The sequence below is a fragment of the Trichosurus vulpecula genome, chromosome 1 (assembly GCF_011100635.1).
Source record: "Trichosurus vulpecula isolate mTriVul1 chromosome 1, mTriVul1.pri, whole genome shotgun sequence".
Lineage (NCBI taxonomy): Eukaryota > Metazoa > Chordata > Mammalia > Diprotodontia > Phalangeridae > Trichosurus > Trichosurus vulpecula.
Window position 1 is genome coordinate 57,838,911 of NC_050573.1, and position 15,693 is coordinate 57,854,603.

The window sequence follows — 15,693 nt, forward strand, 5'->3', positions numbered from 1 at the left end:
AGGACAGAACATGGGACTTCAGTGCAACCAAAGACAAGGAAACATGTTCCGGTTCTGACCCATACTGGCAGCTTGACATCAGGCAGTGTCATCGTGACATCGAATTTCTGAGCCTCAGTTTCCCCTTCTGTAGGATGTGAGATGTAGATGACCTAAGGTTCCCTTCCTCTTTAAATCATACAGTTCCTAGGGATGACTGACTCCAGTGCCTTTGGAAAGGAAAGCAGACCAAAAGTTAAACTGTCCCCGGCAAGTGGGCGGGGCCGGGAGGGGTGGGCAACTGACCGGGTGGGCGGGGCCAGGCCGTGAGGGGGAGGGGGCCTTTGGGGGGCGGGGCCGGAGCTGACAGCTGGGGCGGAGCGGCCGGAGCCGGGCCCATCATGTGAATTTCCACATGTTACATTGGCCACCTCTGCTCCGGGAAAGTAGGTTAGCAGAGTCCTGGAGCCGAGCCGGGCCGGGTCGGGCCGGGCTCTGGGAGGGAAGAGGTGGGGGACGCTGGAGCGACAGTCCAGGAGACCGAAGCGAGCCCAAGAGACAGCCGTGCGCCCCGGCCCAGCTCTCCGCCCAGCAGTTCGTCCCTAAGAGTCCGTTCTGCAGAAGGGGCGGTAAGCGGCCAGCCGGCAGCATGAGAGGTAGGGAGGCTGGCCGGCGGGAGGGTCTGCTACGTGGGGGGGCAGTTGAGCAACGAGGGGAGGCCCCTCCTCAAAGCTCAGCCTTGCTGGGCCCCTGTTCTACTCTGAGAAGGGAGAAGGAGAGAAAGGAGGGAAGGAAGGGGAAGAAGAGAGAGAGAGAAGAAGAAAGAAAAGAGAGAAGAAAAAAGAAAGAAGAGGAAGGAAAGAGAGGAGAGAGGGAGAAGGGAGAAGAGGAGGGTAGGAGGAAGAGAAAAGAAGAGAGGAGGGAAAGAGAAAAAGAGAGATAAGGAGGAAGGGAGGGAAAGAGGGGAGAGAAAGAAAAGTGAGAGTAGGGGTAGAGGAAGGAGGGAGAAGAGAGGGGGAGAAAAGGTAGAAGAAAATTCAGGGAAGTGAGAGGAAGATGAGGGAGGGATAGATGGAAGAAGTGGGTGAGAGGAGGGAGAGGGGAAGGGAAGGGCAGAAAGAAGAGAAAATCAGGGGAGGAGGAAAGGAAATAGGGAAGAGAAAAGGGAAAGGAAGTAAGGAAAGAAAAGGAAGAGGAGGGAGAAGAAGGAAAGGGAGGAAGAGAAGGAGAGATGGGGGGAAGGAGATGGGGAGGAAGATGAGGAGAAGTAGGAAAGAGAGAGGGAGAGGAGGGAAAGAATGGGAGGGGAAAAGAAGGAGGCAGGAAGAGAAGGGAGAGGGAGACAGAAAAGAAAAGATTGAGGCAAGGAGGAAGAGTAGAGAAGGAGAGTATGACAAGCAGCCAGGGACAAGCACCCTGCCATTGACATTCTCCTCTCTCTCTGTCCCCTGCCCTCGCCCTGGCCTAGGACCCCTCAGCGTGTGCTGGGCCAGCCCTAAGGAGAGCCAGCTCTCAGAAAAAAAAATATTTTCCACTGCTCAAGCTGTTTGTTGCTAGGAGGGGTTTCCAGTTTCCTCACCCTCTGCGTGCCCAGGCGGGAAGTGCGGACGTGGGACCTGGGTCCCTCCCATTCAGGCTGTCTTTCCCCTCCCTTGTCCTCTGTTCCCTGCCCCTCTGGTTGGGGCTCTTCCCAATTTCCCCAACTCTCCGTTCCTCTATTCCTCTTTATTGATTTACTACCTACCTGGGTCCTTATGTTTGGGCAGCCTGACCTTTCATACCATGCCCCCTCCGTCCCACCAAGCTTTTCCCTATCTAGTTTCCTTCCTCTACTATTTGCCACTTCTCTTCCTCTCCCCTCCTCATCCTCCCTATTCAGTCTTCTCTCTTCCCCTTCCTCTCTCCTGTTCCCTCCTCTTCTCTGCACTATCCCATATATATACATATATATATACACATATACATATATATATATATATCTTTCCTCCATGCCCTCCCTTCTCTTCCCTATCCATTTTTCTCTCCCACCCCCTCTCTTTTCCCCATCTCTTTCATCCTCATTCTATCTCTCTCCCCACCCCCTCTCCATCTTCCATATCTTCTCTCTGTCTGTCTGTCTCTGTCTCTCTGTCTCCTCTATTCCCTCCTTCTCTCTTCCCCATCTGCTCTCTATCAGCCCTTCACCTCCGTTCTTCCTCCTCTTTCTCTTCCCTCTCCCTACCTCCCTTCTCCCTTTCTCCTTTTCTCTCTTTGCCTCTCTTACTCCTTCCTTTTCCTCTCTTCCTTCCCTCCATCCTACTCCTTTACTTTCCTCCCCATTCACTTTGTCTGTGTGCCTTTCCTGACCCCCTTCTTCTCCCTATGACAGTAACGTCTCTCCTCTCCCCAAATATTTCGTAGCACTGGGCCTGAGCCTCCACTTTCACTGATTTCACTCTCCCTTGTATCACAGGTCTCAATCTGTCTTTATACCCAGTAGAATATAAGCTCCTTGAGAGCAGCATCTTTGTCATAGCTCCCTTTGTATCCCCAGCATAAAGGACATATAAACATGGTGTGAATTGGATATTTATTGAGAGGTGAGCTTCCTGGGAGCACTGGAAAGCTTGAGTCAGCCGGGACCTGCCTTGAGGGCGGTGAGGCCCTCACCCCAGAGGACCTCTGTCTTTTTGGCCCTTTTCCTTGGGGGTGAGGTAGGTAAGGAAACAGTTGGGATGTCCTTCTTCAGCCCCTGTTCTGCCACCAACTAGCTGTGTAACCTTGCACAAGCCACTTTGATGACTCAGTTTCCTCCTCTGTAAAATGAAGGGAGGAGGTGAACTAGATAATCTCTAGGGGGCAGAGGTTCTTAACCTTTTTTGTGTCTTGGACCCCTCTGGCAGTGTAGTGAAGTCTATGGATCCCTTCTCAGAATAATATCTTTGAATGTATAAAATAAGATACATAGAGTCATAAATAAAGATGTGTAACCAGAAGACTAGGCTCTCTCTTCTCTCCCAAGCTTCCACAACCCCATTCCTCCCGTGGGAGAGGAACACAATAATCAGTCTCCACCAGGGAGGAGAGTCTTATGCAGATGACCTTTGAGCTTTACAGACAGCATTTTATTCCATCCAAGTTCATGTCCACCTTGAAATCTAATCCAGGCTAATAACTCCTGCTCTCAGGTCTTTTCCAGTCCCAGATCCTAGGATCCTCTGACCTAGCACATCCCCCGTCCTTCCCTCCTTTCCACCTTCGAGGGTCTGGAGGATTAGGCCCTAGTTCTCTTTCCTCCAGAGGGTCACTCAGATCGCCCAGGAAGCCAGCACCTGTAGCCATGACTCCTGGGCTTTCTAGGCTTGCTTCTGGCAGCTTGGGCCTCATCCAGCTCATTCCCTCCTGGGTAAGAAAGTGTTGATGCCCCTGGGAAAGGACAGCAGAGAGGCAGACAGATCGATGGCAAGGAAGGCACATGCCACCTCAGTTCCTTCTCCCCACACTGCACCTACCATGCTGATCCATATCACATGCCTATGTGTTCTCTCTGTGTTGTGCTCACACTCAGTACGCATACCTCAAACACAAATGCAAATACACACGTACTTTATACCCAGACCAACATACACACACATGAATGCAAATACACACATAGTATATGCCCCCCTTCGAATGCAAATACAGACATACTATATACCTAGATACATACAAACACACACACATACACACATGAATGCAAATATATACACACTATACACACACATACACACACACACACGAATGCAAATATACACATACCGTATGCTCCCTCCCCCCCAATGCAAATACAGACGTACTATATACCTAGACATACACACACACAAATGTAAATATATACATACTACACACACACACACACACACACACACACACACACACTGCCATTCAGCTCAGACTCTCTTCTTGTGGAAAGCACTTGGAAACCCATAACATCTGGCTGAGGGACCAGTCAGGCCTGGCCTGATTGTCCATCAAGAGGCTCTTGGATGCTCACCCTGTCCTGAAATCCTTCCCTGGTAATGACTCTCAGCTGCCCTGCTTTGCCCTTCCCTTCTACCCCACCTTCCTCCCCCATGGGAACCTCTAGATCCAGCCTGCCTGGGCCCTGGCAGTCTGGCCCTCTCTCCATTTCCCTCCAGCTCTAATCCTGTTGGCTTTACTGACCTCCTGTGGGCCTCCGGAAGAGCCAGGCAGTGAGGGGCTAAGCAGTCACAAATCCAGAAGCCTGGCCTAGTGACCTAGTTCTGTCACTGAGGAATAGGGCAGACCAGGGCTGCAGAAGGCCTAGCTCAGGTCAGGGAATGGGGATGGCTTATCTGTGAGCCTGGCTGGAGGTGAGACAACGAGGGGCTGGCTGCCTGGGAAATGAAAGCTTGGGATGCAGGGCAGCAAACGTGGCCACATCTGGCAGCATGGGTTTTCCCCATTCATTTAGAGACTACTTTTGTCATCCTGTTGGGCTCCAGGTCCAGCTCCCAGCCTCCCAGATGTGTTTCCCACAGTGTTCCATACATCACAGAATCTGTAAGCTCCTTGTGGGCAAGGATCTTTTTATTTTTGTCTTTGTATTCCCTGTGCTTACCATTAGGCCTAGCCTGGGGTTTTGAATGAATGCCCGAATGCCCTGTTCTTATTCATGCATTCAAGGAAAGCCAGCATTGACAGATCTCCTCTACCCTTCCTCCTGTTCCCTAGAACCTATAACTCCCGATATAGCTTCCCTGGGGTAAGAAACAGATGAGAATACCCACAACCTCCTCAGTTTCCCTCTTCTCTCAAAGGTCAAGGGTCCTTAACTTGTTTCATGTCATAGACCCCTTTGGTGAGCTGATGAAACCTATGGATTCCTTCTCCGAATAATGTTTTTAAATGTATGAAGCAAAATAGATTACCAAGAAACCCAGTTCTATTGAAATATATATACGCATATATACATACATACATCCACACACACATATATACATACATACGTATTTTTTAAGTGAATGGATGCCAGATTAGGAACCCTAATTTAGGTGAGTTTTCATTAAAATGAACAAGGCCAGCTATGTTTGACATGGAGGAAATCACTTCTTGTAGGAGTTAGTTTATGATCTCAACGGTCCTCAATAGATCTGAACACTGTGTGTTCCAAGAGCCCTCCCAGACCTGATATTCTGTGGTCTAAGGGCCCTCCCAGCTCTGACATCCTGTGTTTTAAGGGCCCTCCCACATCTGACATTCTATGTTCTAAAGGCTCTCCCACCTCTGACATCTTGTGTTCTAAGGGTCCTTCAGCTCTGACAGTCTGTGTTCTAAGGCCTCTCCCAGCTCAGACATTCTGTGTTCTAAGAGCCTCTCCTAGCTCTGACATCCTGTGTTCTAAGGGCCCTCCCAGCCCTGACATTCTGTGTTCTAAGGGCCCTCCCAGTCCTGACATTCTGTGTTCTAAGAAGGGCCCTCCCAGCTGTGACACTGTGTTCTAAGGGCCCTCCCAGCTCTGACATCCTGTGTTTTAAGGGCCCTCCCACATCTGACATTCTATGTTCTAAAGGCTCTCCCACCTCTGACATCTTGTGTTCTAAGGGTCCTTCAGCTCTGACATTCTGTGTTCTAAGAGCCTCTCCTAGCTCTGACATCCTGTGTTCTAAGGGCTCTCCTAGCTCTGACATCCTGTGTTCTAAGGGCCCTCCCAGCCCTGACATTCTGTGTTCTAAGAAGGGCCCTCCCAGCTGTGACACTGTATTCTAAGGGTCCTCCCAGTTCTGACATTCTGTGTTCTAGGGACCTCCTAGTGTTGAATTCCATATTCTGGGGACCCTCCTAGTTCTGACAGTTTGTGCTCTAAGGAACCTTCCAGCCATTTAGTCAACAAGCATTAATTAAGCACTTACTACATGCCATATGCATTCCTGCCCCTCCCCCATCTAAAGGGCAGTAATTATGCATAATAACCGGTATTTCTCTAGTACTTTAATGAAAATGCTTTCCTTGAGGTAGGTTGTGTCAATGTGATTATCTCCATTTCATAGGTGAGGAAATTGACATTTAGCAGAGGAAAATAACCTGGCTTCAATCATGGAACCAGACTCAGGCCCACCGCTCCTTCCATGCTGCCAGGCTGCCTCTCTTACCCTTCTCTCTATCACCTTTCTCCACCAGTTATGGATTTCTCCAGGCCCTGCCTGCTTCTTGCCCTGGGTGGCACTGAGCAGTCCACCTCCACTGGTATTCTTTCATTTTTCTTCCTCCTCAAGCCTTTTTTTTAAATGAATAAAAATCAATTTTCTCTTCCTCCAACCCCCCACCCCACTGGAAAAGAAAAAAAAAAGATGAAGTTTCTTGTAACAAATATTCATAGTCAGGCAAAATTAAATTCCTTCAGTGGCCATGCTCAAAAAATATATACCTCGTTCTATACTCTGAATCTCTCACTTCTCTATCAGGAAATGGGTAACGTGCTTGTTTCATCATCTGTTTTTGGAACCACGGATGGCCATTGCATTGATCACAACTCTTACTTATTCAGCTTTCGAAACTGTCTTCACAGTATTGTTGTCACTGTCTAAATTATTCTCCTGGTTCCGCTCGTCTCATTTTTCATCACTTTATAACAAGTTGTTGAAATTGTCCGTTTTTGTGATATTGATGTTATGCCCGGTGCCCCAAAAGTCTTAGTATAGCTTTAGGCTTAAAATTTGTCCTTAAAGTTTAAAACTGCCCTAATACTTTTGGGACACCCTGTCGTCGAAACCATTCTCTTGGTTCTGCTTACTTCCCTGTTCATCAGTTCAGACAAATTATTCCATGGTCCCTTTGAAATCATCTTTTTCCTCATTTCTTCCAGCACAGTAGTATTCTACCACAAAGTGTTCAGCCCAATTGATCTCCCTACCCTACCCCCATCTTAGTTTCCAGTTGTTTGCCAACACGGTCACGCAATGTGCATTTATCAGACGCCTACTAGGTGTCTATGTTGGTTTATGGTATTAAGAAGGCAAAAAAAGAAATAGTCCTTACCTTTAAGTAGATGACAGTCTTCTGAGGGGATTTAACCTGTAGATGGATAAGAAAACCCTCAGTAGTTTTAGGAGCAGGAGAAAGGATGCTAGTTACTGGGGGAGATGAGGAAAAGCCTCAGGGAGGAGGTAGCCTTTGATCTGAGCTTTAACGAAAGCTAGAGAAACTGAGAGATGGAGGTCAGAAGGGAAAGTGTTCCCCAAGAAGGAAACCTAGAGTTATCAATGCCTGTTCAAGGGCTGATTGGGTTTTTGAAGGCCTTTTGGTTAATAGCGCAGGGACGCTCACCCGAAGGCACAAAGACACATGTCTGTCCAAGTGCATGTAGGTGCCTGTTCAACCACAAAGGCACAGATACCTGTGTGCTTACCTCTTCGTAGAAATGTGCTCACCTGGATGTTTATACTCTATGCCTAATAATACTTCCTCAGGTTTGTGGGTCATATTTGCAATTTATTAAAACTCCACCATATAGCCAGGTGGCACAGTTGTATAGAGTCCTGGGCCTAGGGTCAGGAAGATTCATCTTCCTGAGTTCAAATGTGGCCTCAGACATTTACTAGCTGTTTGACCCTGGGCAAGTCACTTAACCCTGTTTGCCTCAGTTTCCTCATCTGTAAAATGAGCTGGAGCAGGAAATGGCAAACCACTCTAGTGGTTTTGTCAAGAAATCCCCAAATGGGGTCACAAAGAGTTAGACACAACTGAAAATGGCCGAACAACAACACCACCCGTTGTTTCATCTGACCCTTTTCAGATTCCCCCCACCCCAGACCCCCATTCCAAAGATTACCTTTTCTGTATTTTGTATATTCATACATGCAGATGTTGTTTCCACGGCTAGAATGTAAGGAGGAAACAGAGAGAGGGATCATGGGCTGTAGAGCTGGAAGGAAATGGAAAGTTTCAAGTCCAAGCCCTTTATTTTTAAGATAAAGAAAACCGAGGCCCTAAGGACAGAAATGATTTCCCTCTTATCTCACAGGTTTTATGTAGAAAAGGAAGGATTTGAATCCAGGTCTTCTGACTACAACTCCAGCTCTCTCTCCATTGGAAATGTGAGAGGGCAGAGGATTCAAAGATGGCACCAGAGGCCAGAGCCTCTTTGCCCAGGCTGAAGCAGCTAGATTCTCTATCTATCCATTCTTCTAGCCTGGGGGTTTCCCCTCCCTCTCACCCAAGGACTCTGCCCTCCTGACGTCAGCAGGAGTCAGCCTCTGGTACGGGGCCAGGTACACCCCTCCCAGGCCTTTACTGTGTCAGGGCTCAAAGGGAATGGGGACCCCACCCAGGAGAGGGAGGAACGGCTTCCAGGCCCCATGGGGGAATGGAAGCTATCCTGGCTTGGGAAGCAGGAGCATTAATTCTGCTCCCAACATGACCCCTAACTTGTTATATTTTCTTGGGCTACACTACATACAAAGCTTCCTCCTCTATGGTTTTCACCTCTGTAAAATATAAGGGTTGAGCTGGATAGCCTCGGAGGACTTGGCTACTTGTGATAATCTGCGTCTGTGTTTTAAGGCCCCTTTCCCCGGGTCTGACGTTGAAAATGCATTCAATGAACATTTTTAAGCCCTTGACTATGGAACACTGGGGGAGATAAAGTATAGCTAAAAAAAAAAAAAGGTCTCTATTCCCTAGGAGATTAGAGTCCGGGAGGGGGATGAGACACAAATCGATTTCACTGTAATAGATTATTGCTTGGCGAGTGCATCAGAGAAGGAATAAAGCCTAAGGTGAGATCCAATGAGGAAAGGTAAGAAGGTGATAGTAATAGTGAAGACCTCACCCAGTTAGTTATAAGGATCAAATGAAATCCTACCTAAGTGCTTTGCAAACCTGAAGTCACTATGTGCACGTGCAATGTTACAGATTAGAGGCGTAGGAAAGGCTTCCTGGAAGAGGAATGTATTATGGGGACCCTTCGAGGCCTGGATCACAGTTGGCTGTGATCTGAGTGTTCCCCCCTCCCACCCACCCCAATTCTTACGTTGCTCTAGGATTCGGAGAGACAGCATGATGTAGTGCGTAGTGCCAGAGAGCCTTGACCCTGAGTCAGGAAGACCTTAGTTCAAATCCTACCTCAGATAACTTGCTAACTGTGAGCCCCTGAACAAATCATCCAACTTCTCCCAGCCTCAGCCTCCTCAACTGAAAACTGAGGAGGTTTGACTGGATGACCTCTGAGGTCACTGATCCTATGCTTCTGTTTCTTCTTCTGTGTTTTTATTTTTTGTCTTTATGTCCCCAGGGTCCATCCTGGTACATATAATAAATGATTGTAGATTAGAATTAAATTGAACCTTGGGAGTCATCTGTCCAGTCCAATCTTGGGAGATCAATGGCAGTTCTCCTCCCCTCCCAGCTAGTGCCCCCAGATGTCAATGCTCAGCTTCTCCCAAAGACACTGTGCATTTGAATAGGATATTTACATGTGAGCCAGCCTTGGGGTGCAGGGAGATTGCCACCTTTAAACCTCGAAAAAACTTCCTTTTGCTTTAAGGATCCTTCCTTTCAAACCCCACCCACTGGAAGCCTACATCCTACTAATTTTGTGTTTGGAGAGGGGAACCATTGCCATCTAGCTTTTATCTAGAGTTTTATCTCCATTTTACAGATAAGGAAGCTGAAGCTGGGAGAGGTTAAGATGTGACTTGCTTAGGGTCACACAGCTAGGATGTGTCGGGGGCTAGATTTGACCCTCCTGACTCCGAGCTAGCACCCTTATCCACAAGGCTGCTCTGTAAAATGAGCGGGGTAGACTCTGCGGCTTGAGATGCAGAGATTGTGAGAATTGAAAAGAAACCTCAGAAGTCTAACCCCTTCATTTTATAGGACATCAGTGCCCAGAGCAGTTAAGTGACCTGGCCAATGTAGCCCAGCCAGTTAGTGGACAAGTTGGTCCTGGGACTTCTGGACCTTCGAGAGCTCCCCAGGACAAAGTCACTCCACAAACATTAATCAACCACTCCGTGCAGTGATAAAAAGGAGGAAAAATAGTTCCTGCCTGAAAAGCCTTTACACTTCACCCAGTTTGGGGACCCCATAGACAACAGTGAGTAGCCTAAGTCAACAGCCCTCAGTCCCAGAGGTAAAAAGGAGGGGTCTTGAAGTCTCTTCCACACCCTAGAGGTAGTTGACTGAGCCTTGGGAAGGATGGGGTTAATCTCCCACACTGCCTGTTATACAAGCGGTGTCCCTGGCAGAAGTGTGTCAGTGGGACAGCGAGTGGATAAGAGAGTGGGTAGGACCGCTGGGCCTGGGGACGCCCCCCCCCCCCCCAGCTTGGAGGCCCAATCAGAATCTGCCCCTCCCCTCCCCCACCTCCCTCCCCTTCTCAGAATGATGTCATAGATAGGTTGAACAGCTGCCTTTTATATAACTGCAGTTATATAATCTTAGGCGAGTTGGAGTTATAAGGTGCTGTGTGTCAGTCTGTGATGGGGGAAGGAACAAATGGAGGAGGGAGGAGAGGAGAAGGGAGTCAGAGAAAACAAAATGTCAGAGCCGGGAGGGCCCCTAGAGCCCAGAGTGTCAGAGCTGGGAGGGCCCTTAGAGCACAGAGTGTCAGAGCTGGGAGGGCCCTTAGAACCCAGAGTGTCAGAGCCAGGAGAGCCCTTAGAACACAGAATGTCAGAGCTGGGAGGGCCCTTAGAACACAGGATGTCAGCGCTGGAGGGCCTTTAGAACATGGGATTTCAGAGCTGGGAGGGCCCTTAGAACACAGGATGGCAGAGCTGGGAGGGCCCTTAGAACCCAGAATGTCAGAGCTGGGAGGGCCCTTAGAACCCAGTGTCAGGGCAAGGAGGTCCCTTAGAACCCAGAATGTCAGAGCTGGGAGGGACCTTAGAACACAGTGTGTCAGAGCTGGGAGGACCTTTAGAACCCAGAATGTCAGAGCCAGGAGGGCCCTTAGAACCCAGTGTCAGGGCAAGGAGGTCCCTTAGAACCCAGAATGTCAGAGTTGGGAGGGCCCTTAGAGCACAGAGTGTCAGAGCTGGGAGGGACCTTAGAACACAGTGTCAGAGGTGGAAGGGCCCTCAGAACAGAGAACACTGGGAGGAACCTCCTGGTTTTTTTCCATACTAACTACATACTGCTGTCATGGTGCTCAGCTGACGTAGACCATTCCTAGGTGTTGCTTGGAGTGTTAGGAAAAAGAAAGCTTAGGCTTCCTCCCTTCTTTCAAAGCTTGGGGTCCATGGGGTACAGGGGCAGGTCAGAGTAGTGCCAGGGTGACCTCTCCTGGTCACTGTCAGAATTGCAGCCACATCTGGGGATTCTGGGCCCAGGGGTGGAATACAGACACCAAGACCCCTGGAAATAGCCTCCTAAGGGAACTCTGCCTCCCCTTAGAGCAGGCTCTCTCCCAGACTTCGTTCCAGCTTGAAACCAAGCTGTATCTCTGGAGAGCGACTGAGCCCCAAAGCCCAGCCAGAGACGGGGTACACAGGGAGTTCAAGGAGCCTCATTTTACAGATGAAAAACTGAGATTGAGAAAGGCTAAGCGATTGTCCCATTGCTATAGAGCTAGCGAGTGGAAGAATCAGAATTAGAGCCTGTCTGTCCCATCATCTGCAGGCCCATCCATCCAACTTTCTCTGGTAGTCCTCATGGGGGATGGAGGGGCTAGCCCCTGAAAGTGTGGGAAAGCACCTGCCTCCAGGGGTGAGGGTGGGGGAGCATCCCTTCCTCCTTCACTGCACCTTCTGCTCCATGTGCGGTCGTGTTCCCCTGCAGCTCAGATTGAAGTGATCCCCTGTAAGATCTGCGGGGACAAGTCCTCAGGGATCCACTATGGTGTCATCACCTGTGAAGGCTGTAAGGTAAGGCAGGGCTGGGGGAGAAACAGAGGGAGGGACGTCATGAAGAGGACAGGGCCCCAAAGTCTGAGTCCAGTATTTTGTCCCCTTTTATGCACCAATAATTTCTTTTCAACTCCTTGGGACAAAAGATCTTGTTAAAATGATTTATGACTCCACTTTTCTCACCATGATGTTCCCTTTGCCTCTTGAGGACTCTGGGCCATCATGGTATTCCTGACTCACGTTCCGCTGGGACAGGTCCATGGCCATTTTGTAGTTTCCTGCCTCCCTCTTCAATATCCACCTTAAGTGGGAGAAAGGACCAGGCGCGTGACTGCCAAGTGACCCATCGTCCTGTCAGAGGCCAGCCCTGGCTGAGGTGGGAGGCCTAGAAGCCAGTCCTGACCTCTCTCCAATCCCCTCACCCCTCTATGGGCCACAGGGCTTCTTCAGACGAAGCCAGCAGAACAATGCCAGCTACTCCTGTTCCCGCCAACGAAACTGCCCCATTGACCGCACCAGCCGAAATCGTTGCCAGCACTGCCGCCTGCAGAAGTGCCTAGCCCTGGGCATGTCACGAGATGGTGAGTGAGGGAGTATCACTCAGTGCCTTGAACATGAGGGAGCCAGACCAGTGCCTGAGCACATGGAGTGTGAGAACTTCAGAGATGGGAGGGCCCTTGGAACATGGAATGTCAGGAGGGCTGGGAGGGCCCTTAGAACACAGGATGTCAGGGCTGGGAGGGCCCCTAGATCATAGAATGTCAGGGTTGGGAAGACCCTTAGAACACAGATTGTTGGAGCCAGGAGGGCCCTTAGAACAGAGTGTCAGGGATGGGAGGGCCCTTAGAACACAAAATGCAGAGTTGAGAGGGTCCTTAGAACATAGATTGTCAGAGCAGTCATGGGCCTTAGATAAAACATAGAATTCCAGATACAGAATAACAATAATAATAAAATCAATTCTTCTTATATTTCAAGGATTTATTATTTTCTTGCTATGGCTATTTCTCTCATCAATGTAGATTTCAATCCCTCTGACTTAGTAGTTCTTAAAGCTATTAAAAATATTCCCAGATGCTTTTTTTTATACCATTTTATAGCAATCAATGAATCAGCAAGCATTTATTAAGGGCCTTTTCTGTACCAGGCACTGGGCTAATTACCGGGACACAGACAGTATTAAAATAGGCCCTGCCAGTAGAAGCTTACTTGGGGAATGACTTACAAGGAGAATGACTTCTCAATGATTCCCTCCCACCCTGCAACAGGACCCTTTCTTGTAACAAATCAGGATAGTCAAACAAAGGAGATCAGTACAGTGGCTAGGTGTGAAACCATATGTTTCATCTGACACCTATATAGTTCACCACCCTTCTACTGAGAGGTGGGAGACATGCTTCATGTCAAGTCCTCTGAAGGTTGCAGCATTGATCAGAGTTTGGAAGTCTTTTTGCACTATTTTCCTCCAAGTTATGGTGGTCATTATGAAAATTATTCCCCTGGTTCTATTTACTTTACTCTATATGAGTATTTTTATACGGATCTATATAGATATACATATACACATATGTATACACACATATATGTGTGTGTACATATATCTTCCCAAATTTCTTTGAATTCTTCCTACTTATCACTTCTTGTAAAATAAATAATATTCTGTTGTTTAACTCTTCCTCAATCACTCTCTTTCCTTATAGTTTTTGGTGTGTGTTATAAACATTTTTGTATTTCAAAGACCTTTCCCTGTCTCTGAAATTCTTGGGATATGTCCCTAAGGGTGGTTTCACAAGTTCAAAGGATGTGTACACTTTAAGTGACTTTCTTATTATGATTTCAAGTAGTTTTCTAAAATAGCTTGAGTGATAAATAGCTCTACCGAGAATGCATCTGCGTGCCTGTCTTCCCACAGCCCCTCCAGCATGAGCCTCATTTTTGTTTTCCCACCTCTTTGCCGAAAAATGTGAGATGTGAGGTGAAACCTCTGAGTTGTTTGTTTTTATTTGCATTCCTCTTATTATTAGAGTTGTAGTATTCTTTCACCTGGTTGTTTTTTAGTTTTAAGTGATTTCTTTTGTTTTTGCATAATCCTTCATTTTCAAATATATTGCTACACCTCCTCCCCCCCCATTCCTAAAATTCCCATAGAGAGCTTTTCCATTTCCAAAGAGTTTTTCCATTTCCAAATTCTAACTGCCATAGAGTTTGTTTGTTTTTTAAGACGAGGGTGAGGGAAGGCAGTTCAGTAAAACTAACCAATATTATCAACCTAGTCTGACTGTGTATTCAGTGTTCTACCTTCACAGTCTCTCTATCTCTGTGTTGTCTCCAAGCTTCTGCAGGACTTTCCCATGGTTGTTGACACCTTCCTATTAATGACCCTTTATCTATTCAGGAATGGCTCTCATTCTTATATGTAGAGAGTCTTCAAGACATATTCCAACGGTCAAAAAATATATCCTCCTATAGCTGACATAGTATTGACTAATATTTCCAAACCTTTCCAGAATGGTCCCTTGGGCAGCACACACAGAACCTGTCCCCTGGGCTGCTGTCCGCTGGCATATTCTGGGTCCCTCAAGGGACTTTTTAGCTGGATGGGACATTCCAGAGCATGTCCTCAGCTAGCATGGCCCTTGAGAGAGAGGTGACCCTAGATCCTTGAAGGCTAGACTAGGAAAGGTTAGACTTTGACAAGTCCTCACAAGACAGAAGGCCTTTGAGAGGTAAAGACAGGATGGCCTGGTGAGTAAGACTCTGGAATTGGAATCGGGACGACCAGGGTTCAAATCCAGACTTAGGTACCGACCAACCGTATGACCAGATTACCTTCTCTGGACCTTAGTTTCCCATCTGTAAAATAAGGAAGTAGAACTTGATGGCCTATAAGGGCCTTTCCAGCTCTAAATATACATGGTCTAGATACTAGAACACAGAATGTCAGAGTTGGGAAGCACTTTGGAACATAGTATGTGAGAATATTAGAACCCAAAATGCCAGGACTGGGAGGGCCCCTAGAACATGGAATGTCAGGGCTGAGAAGGCCCTTAGAACCCAGGATGTCAGAGCTGGGAGGGCCTCTAGAATATAGAATGTCAGAGCTGGGAGGGCCCTTGGAGCATGGAATGATCACAGCTAGTAATTGGTAGAGTTGGGATTTGAACACAGGTCTTTTGAATCCAAGTCTAATGCTTTTTCTGCTGTGCTTCGTCAAAATGACCGTAGAATCAAGAACGTTCCACCTGGAAGGGACCTTAGATAGCCTCTCATTCAGTCCCATTTTATAAATGAGAAAAGTGAGGTCACGAGTGGGGAGAAAGCTTGCCCCAGGTCACAGGGCAGATGGCTGATGGAGCCATGGTAAGAGCTCTTCTGAGAGTGTCCAAGGCTTTGTCCACTAGGGTAGTACTTTACTACCTAATACTGTTGGACTCCAGTGGCCAGATGTTGCCCCACCCTGGTTGTGGAGTCTTCCTTCTGATCTCAGATCCTTATCCTTGCAGCGGTCAAGTTTGGCCGGATGTCCAAGAAGCAGAGGGACAGCCTATACGCAGAAGTGCAGCGACATCAGCAGAACCAGGAGGCAGGCCAGACCCTAGATGGTGGTGGCTTGATTCCCAGAGATGGCACCAATGTGACCAGCAGCCTCTCTGACCTGGACCACCTCTCAGGTCTGCCGGATGGGTTACTCTTTGATATGCCACTCAGCCCGGAAGAGACAGAAGCCAGCACCACAGCCCCAACGTACTATACCCTGGACCTGCTGGGTTCGGCCCGGCCATCACCAGAGCCAACGTGCCTGGAGACACTGTATGAGATGGGCCTGGACCCTGGGGTCCTGGTGCACAGCGGAACTCCTGGGATGCCACCTGATCGTGATATTGGT

At 48.2% G+C, this 15,693-nt stretch overlaps 1 protein-coding gene across 1 annotated transcript in view; it reads left to right on the forward strand.

Moving 5' to 3' along the window:
• Window positions 1-394: 394 nt before the first annotated feature.
• LOC118830103 (nuclear receptor ROR-beta-like) overlaps window positions 395-15,693 on the forward strand; it is a 30,168-nt gene continuing 14,869 nt past the window's right edge. Inside the window, exons 1-4 of the mRNA XM_036736997.1 lie at window positions 395-635; window positions 11,740-11,825; window positions 12,247-12,388; window positions 15,311-15,691. Of these exons, the coding sequence (XP_036592892.1) occupies window positions 395-635; window positions 11,740-11,825; window positions 12,247-12,388; window positions 15,311-15,691 (850 nt within the window). The remainder of the gene's footprint in view (window positions 636-11,739; window positions 11,826-12,246; window positions 12,389-15,310; window positions 15,692-15,693) is intronic.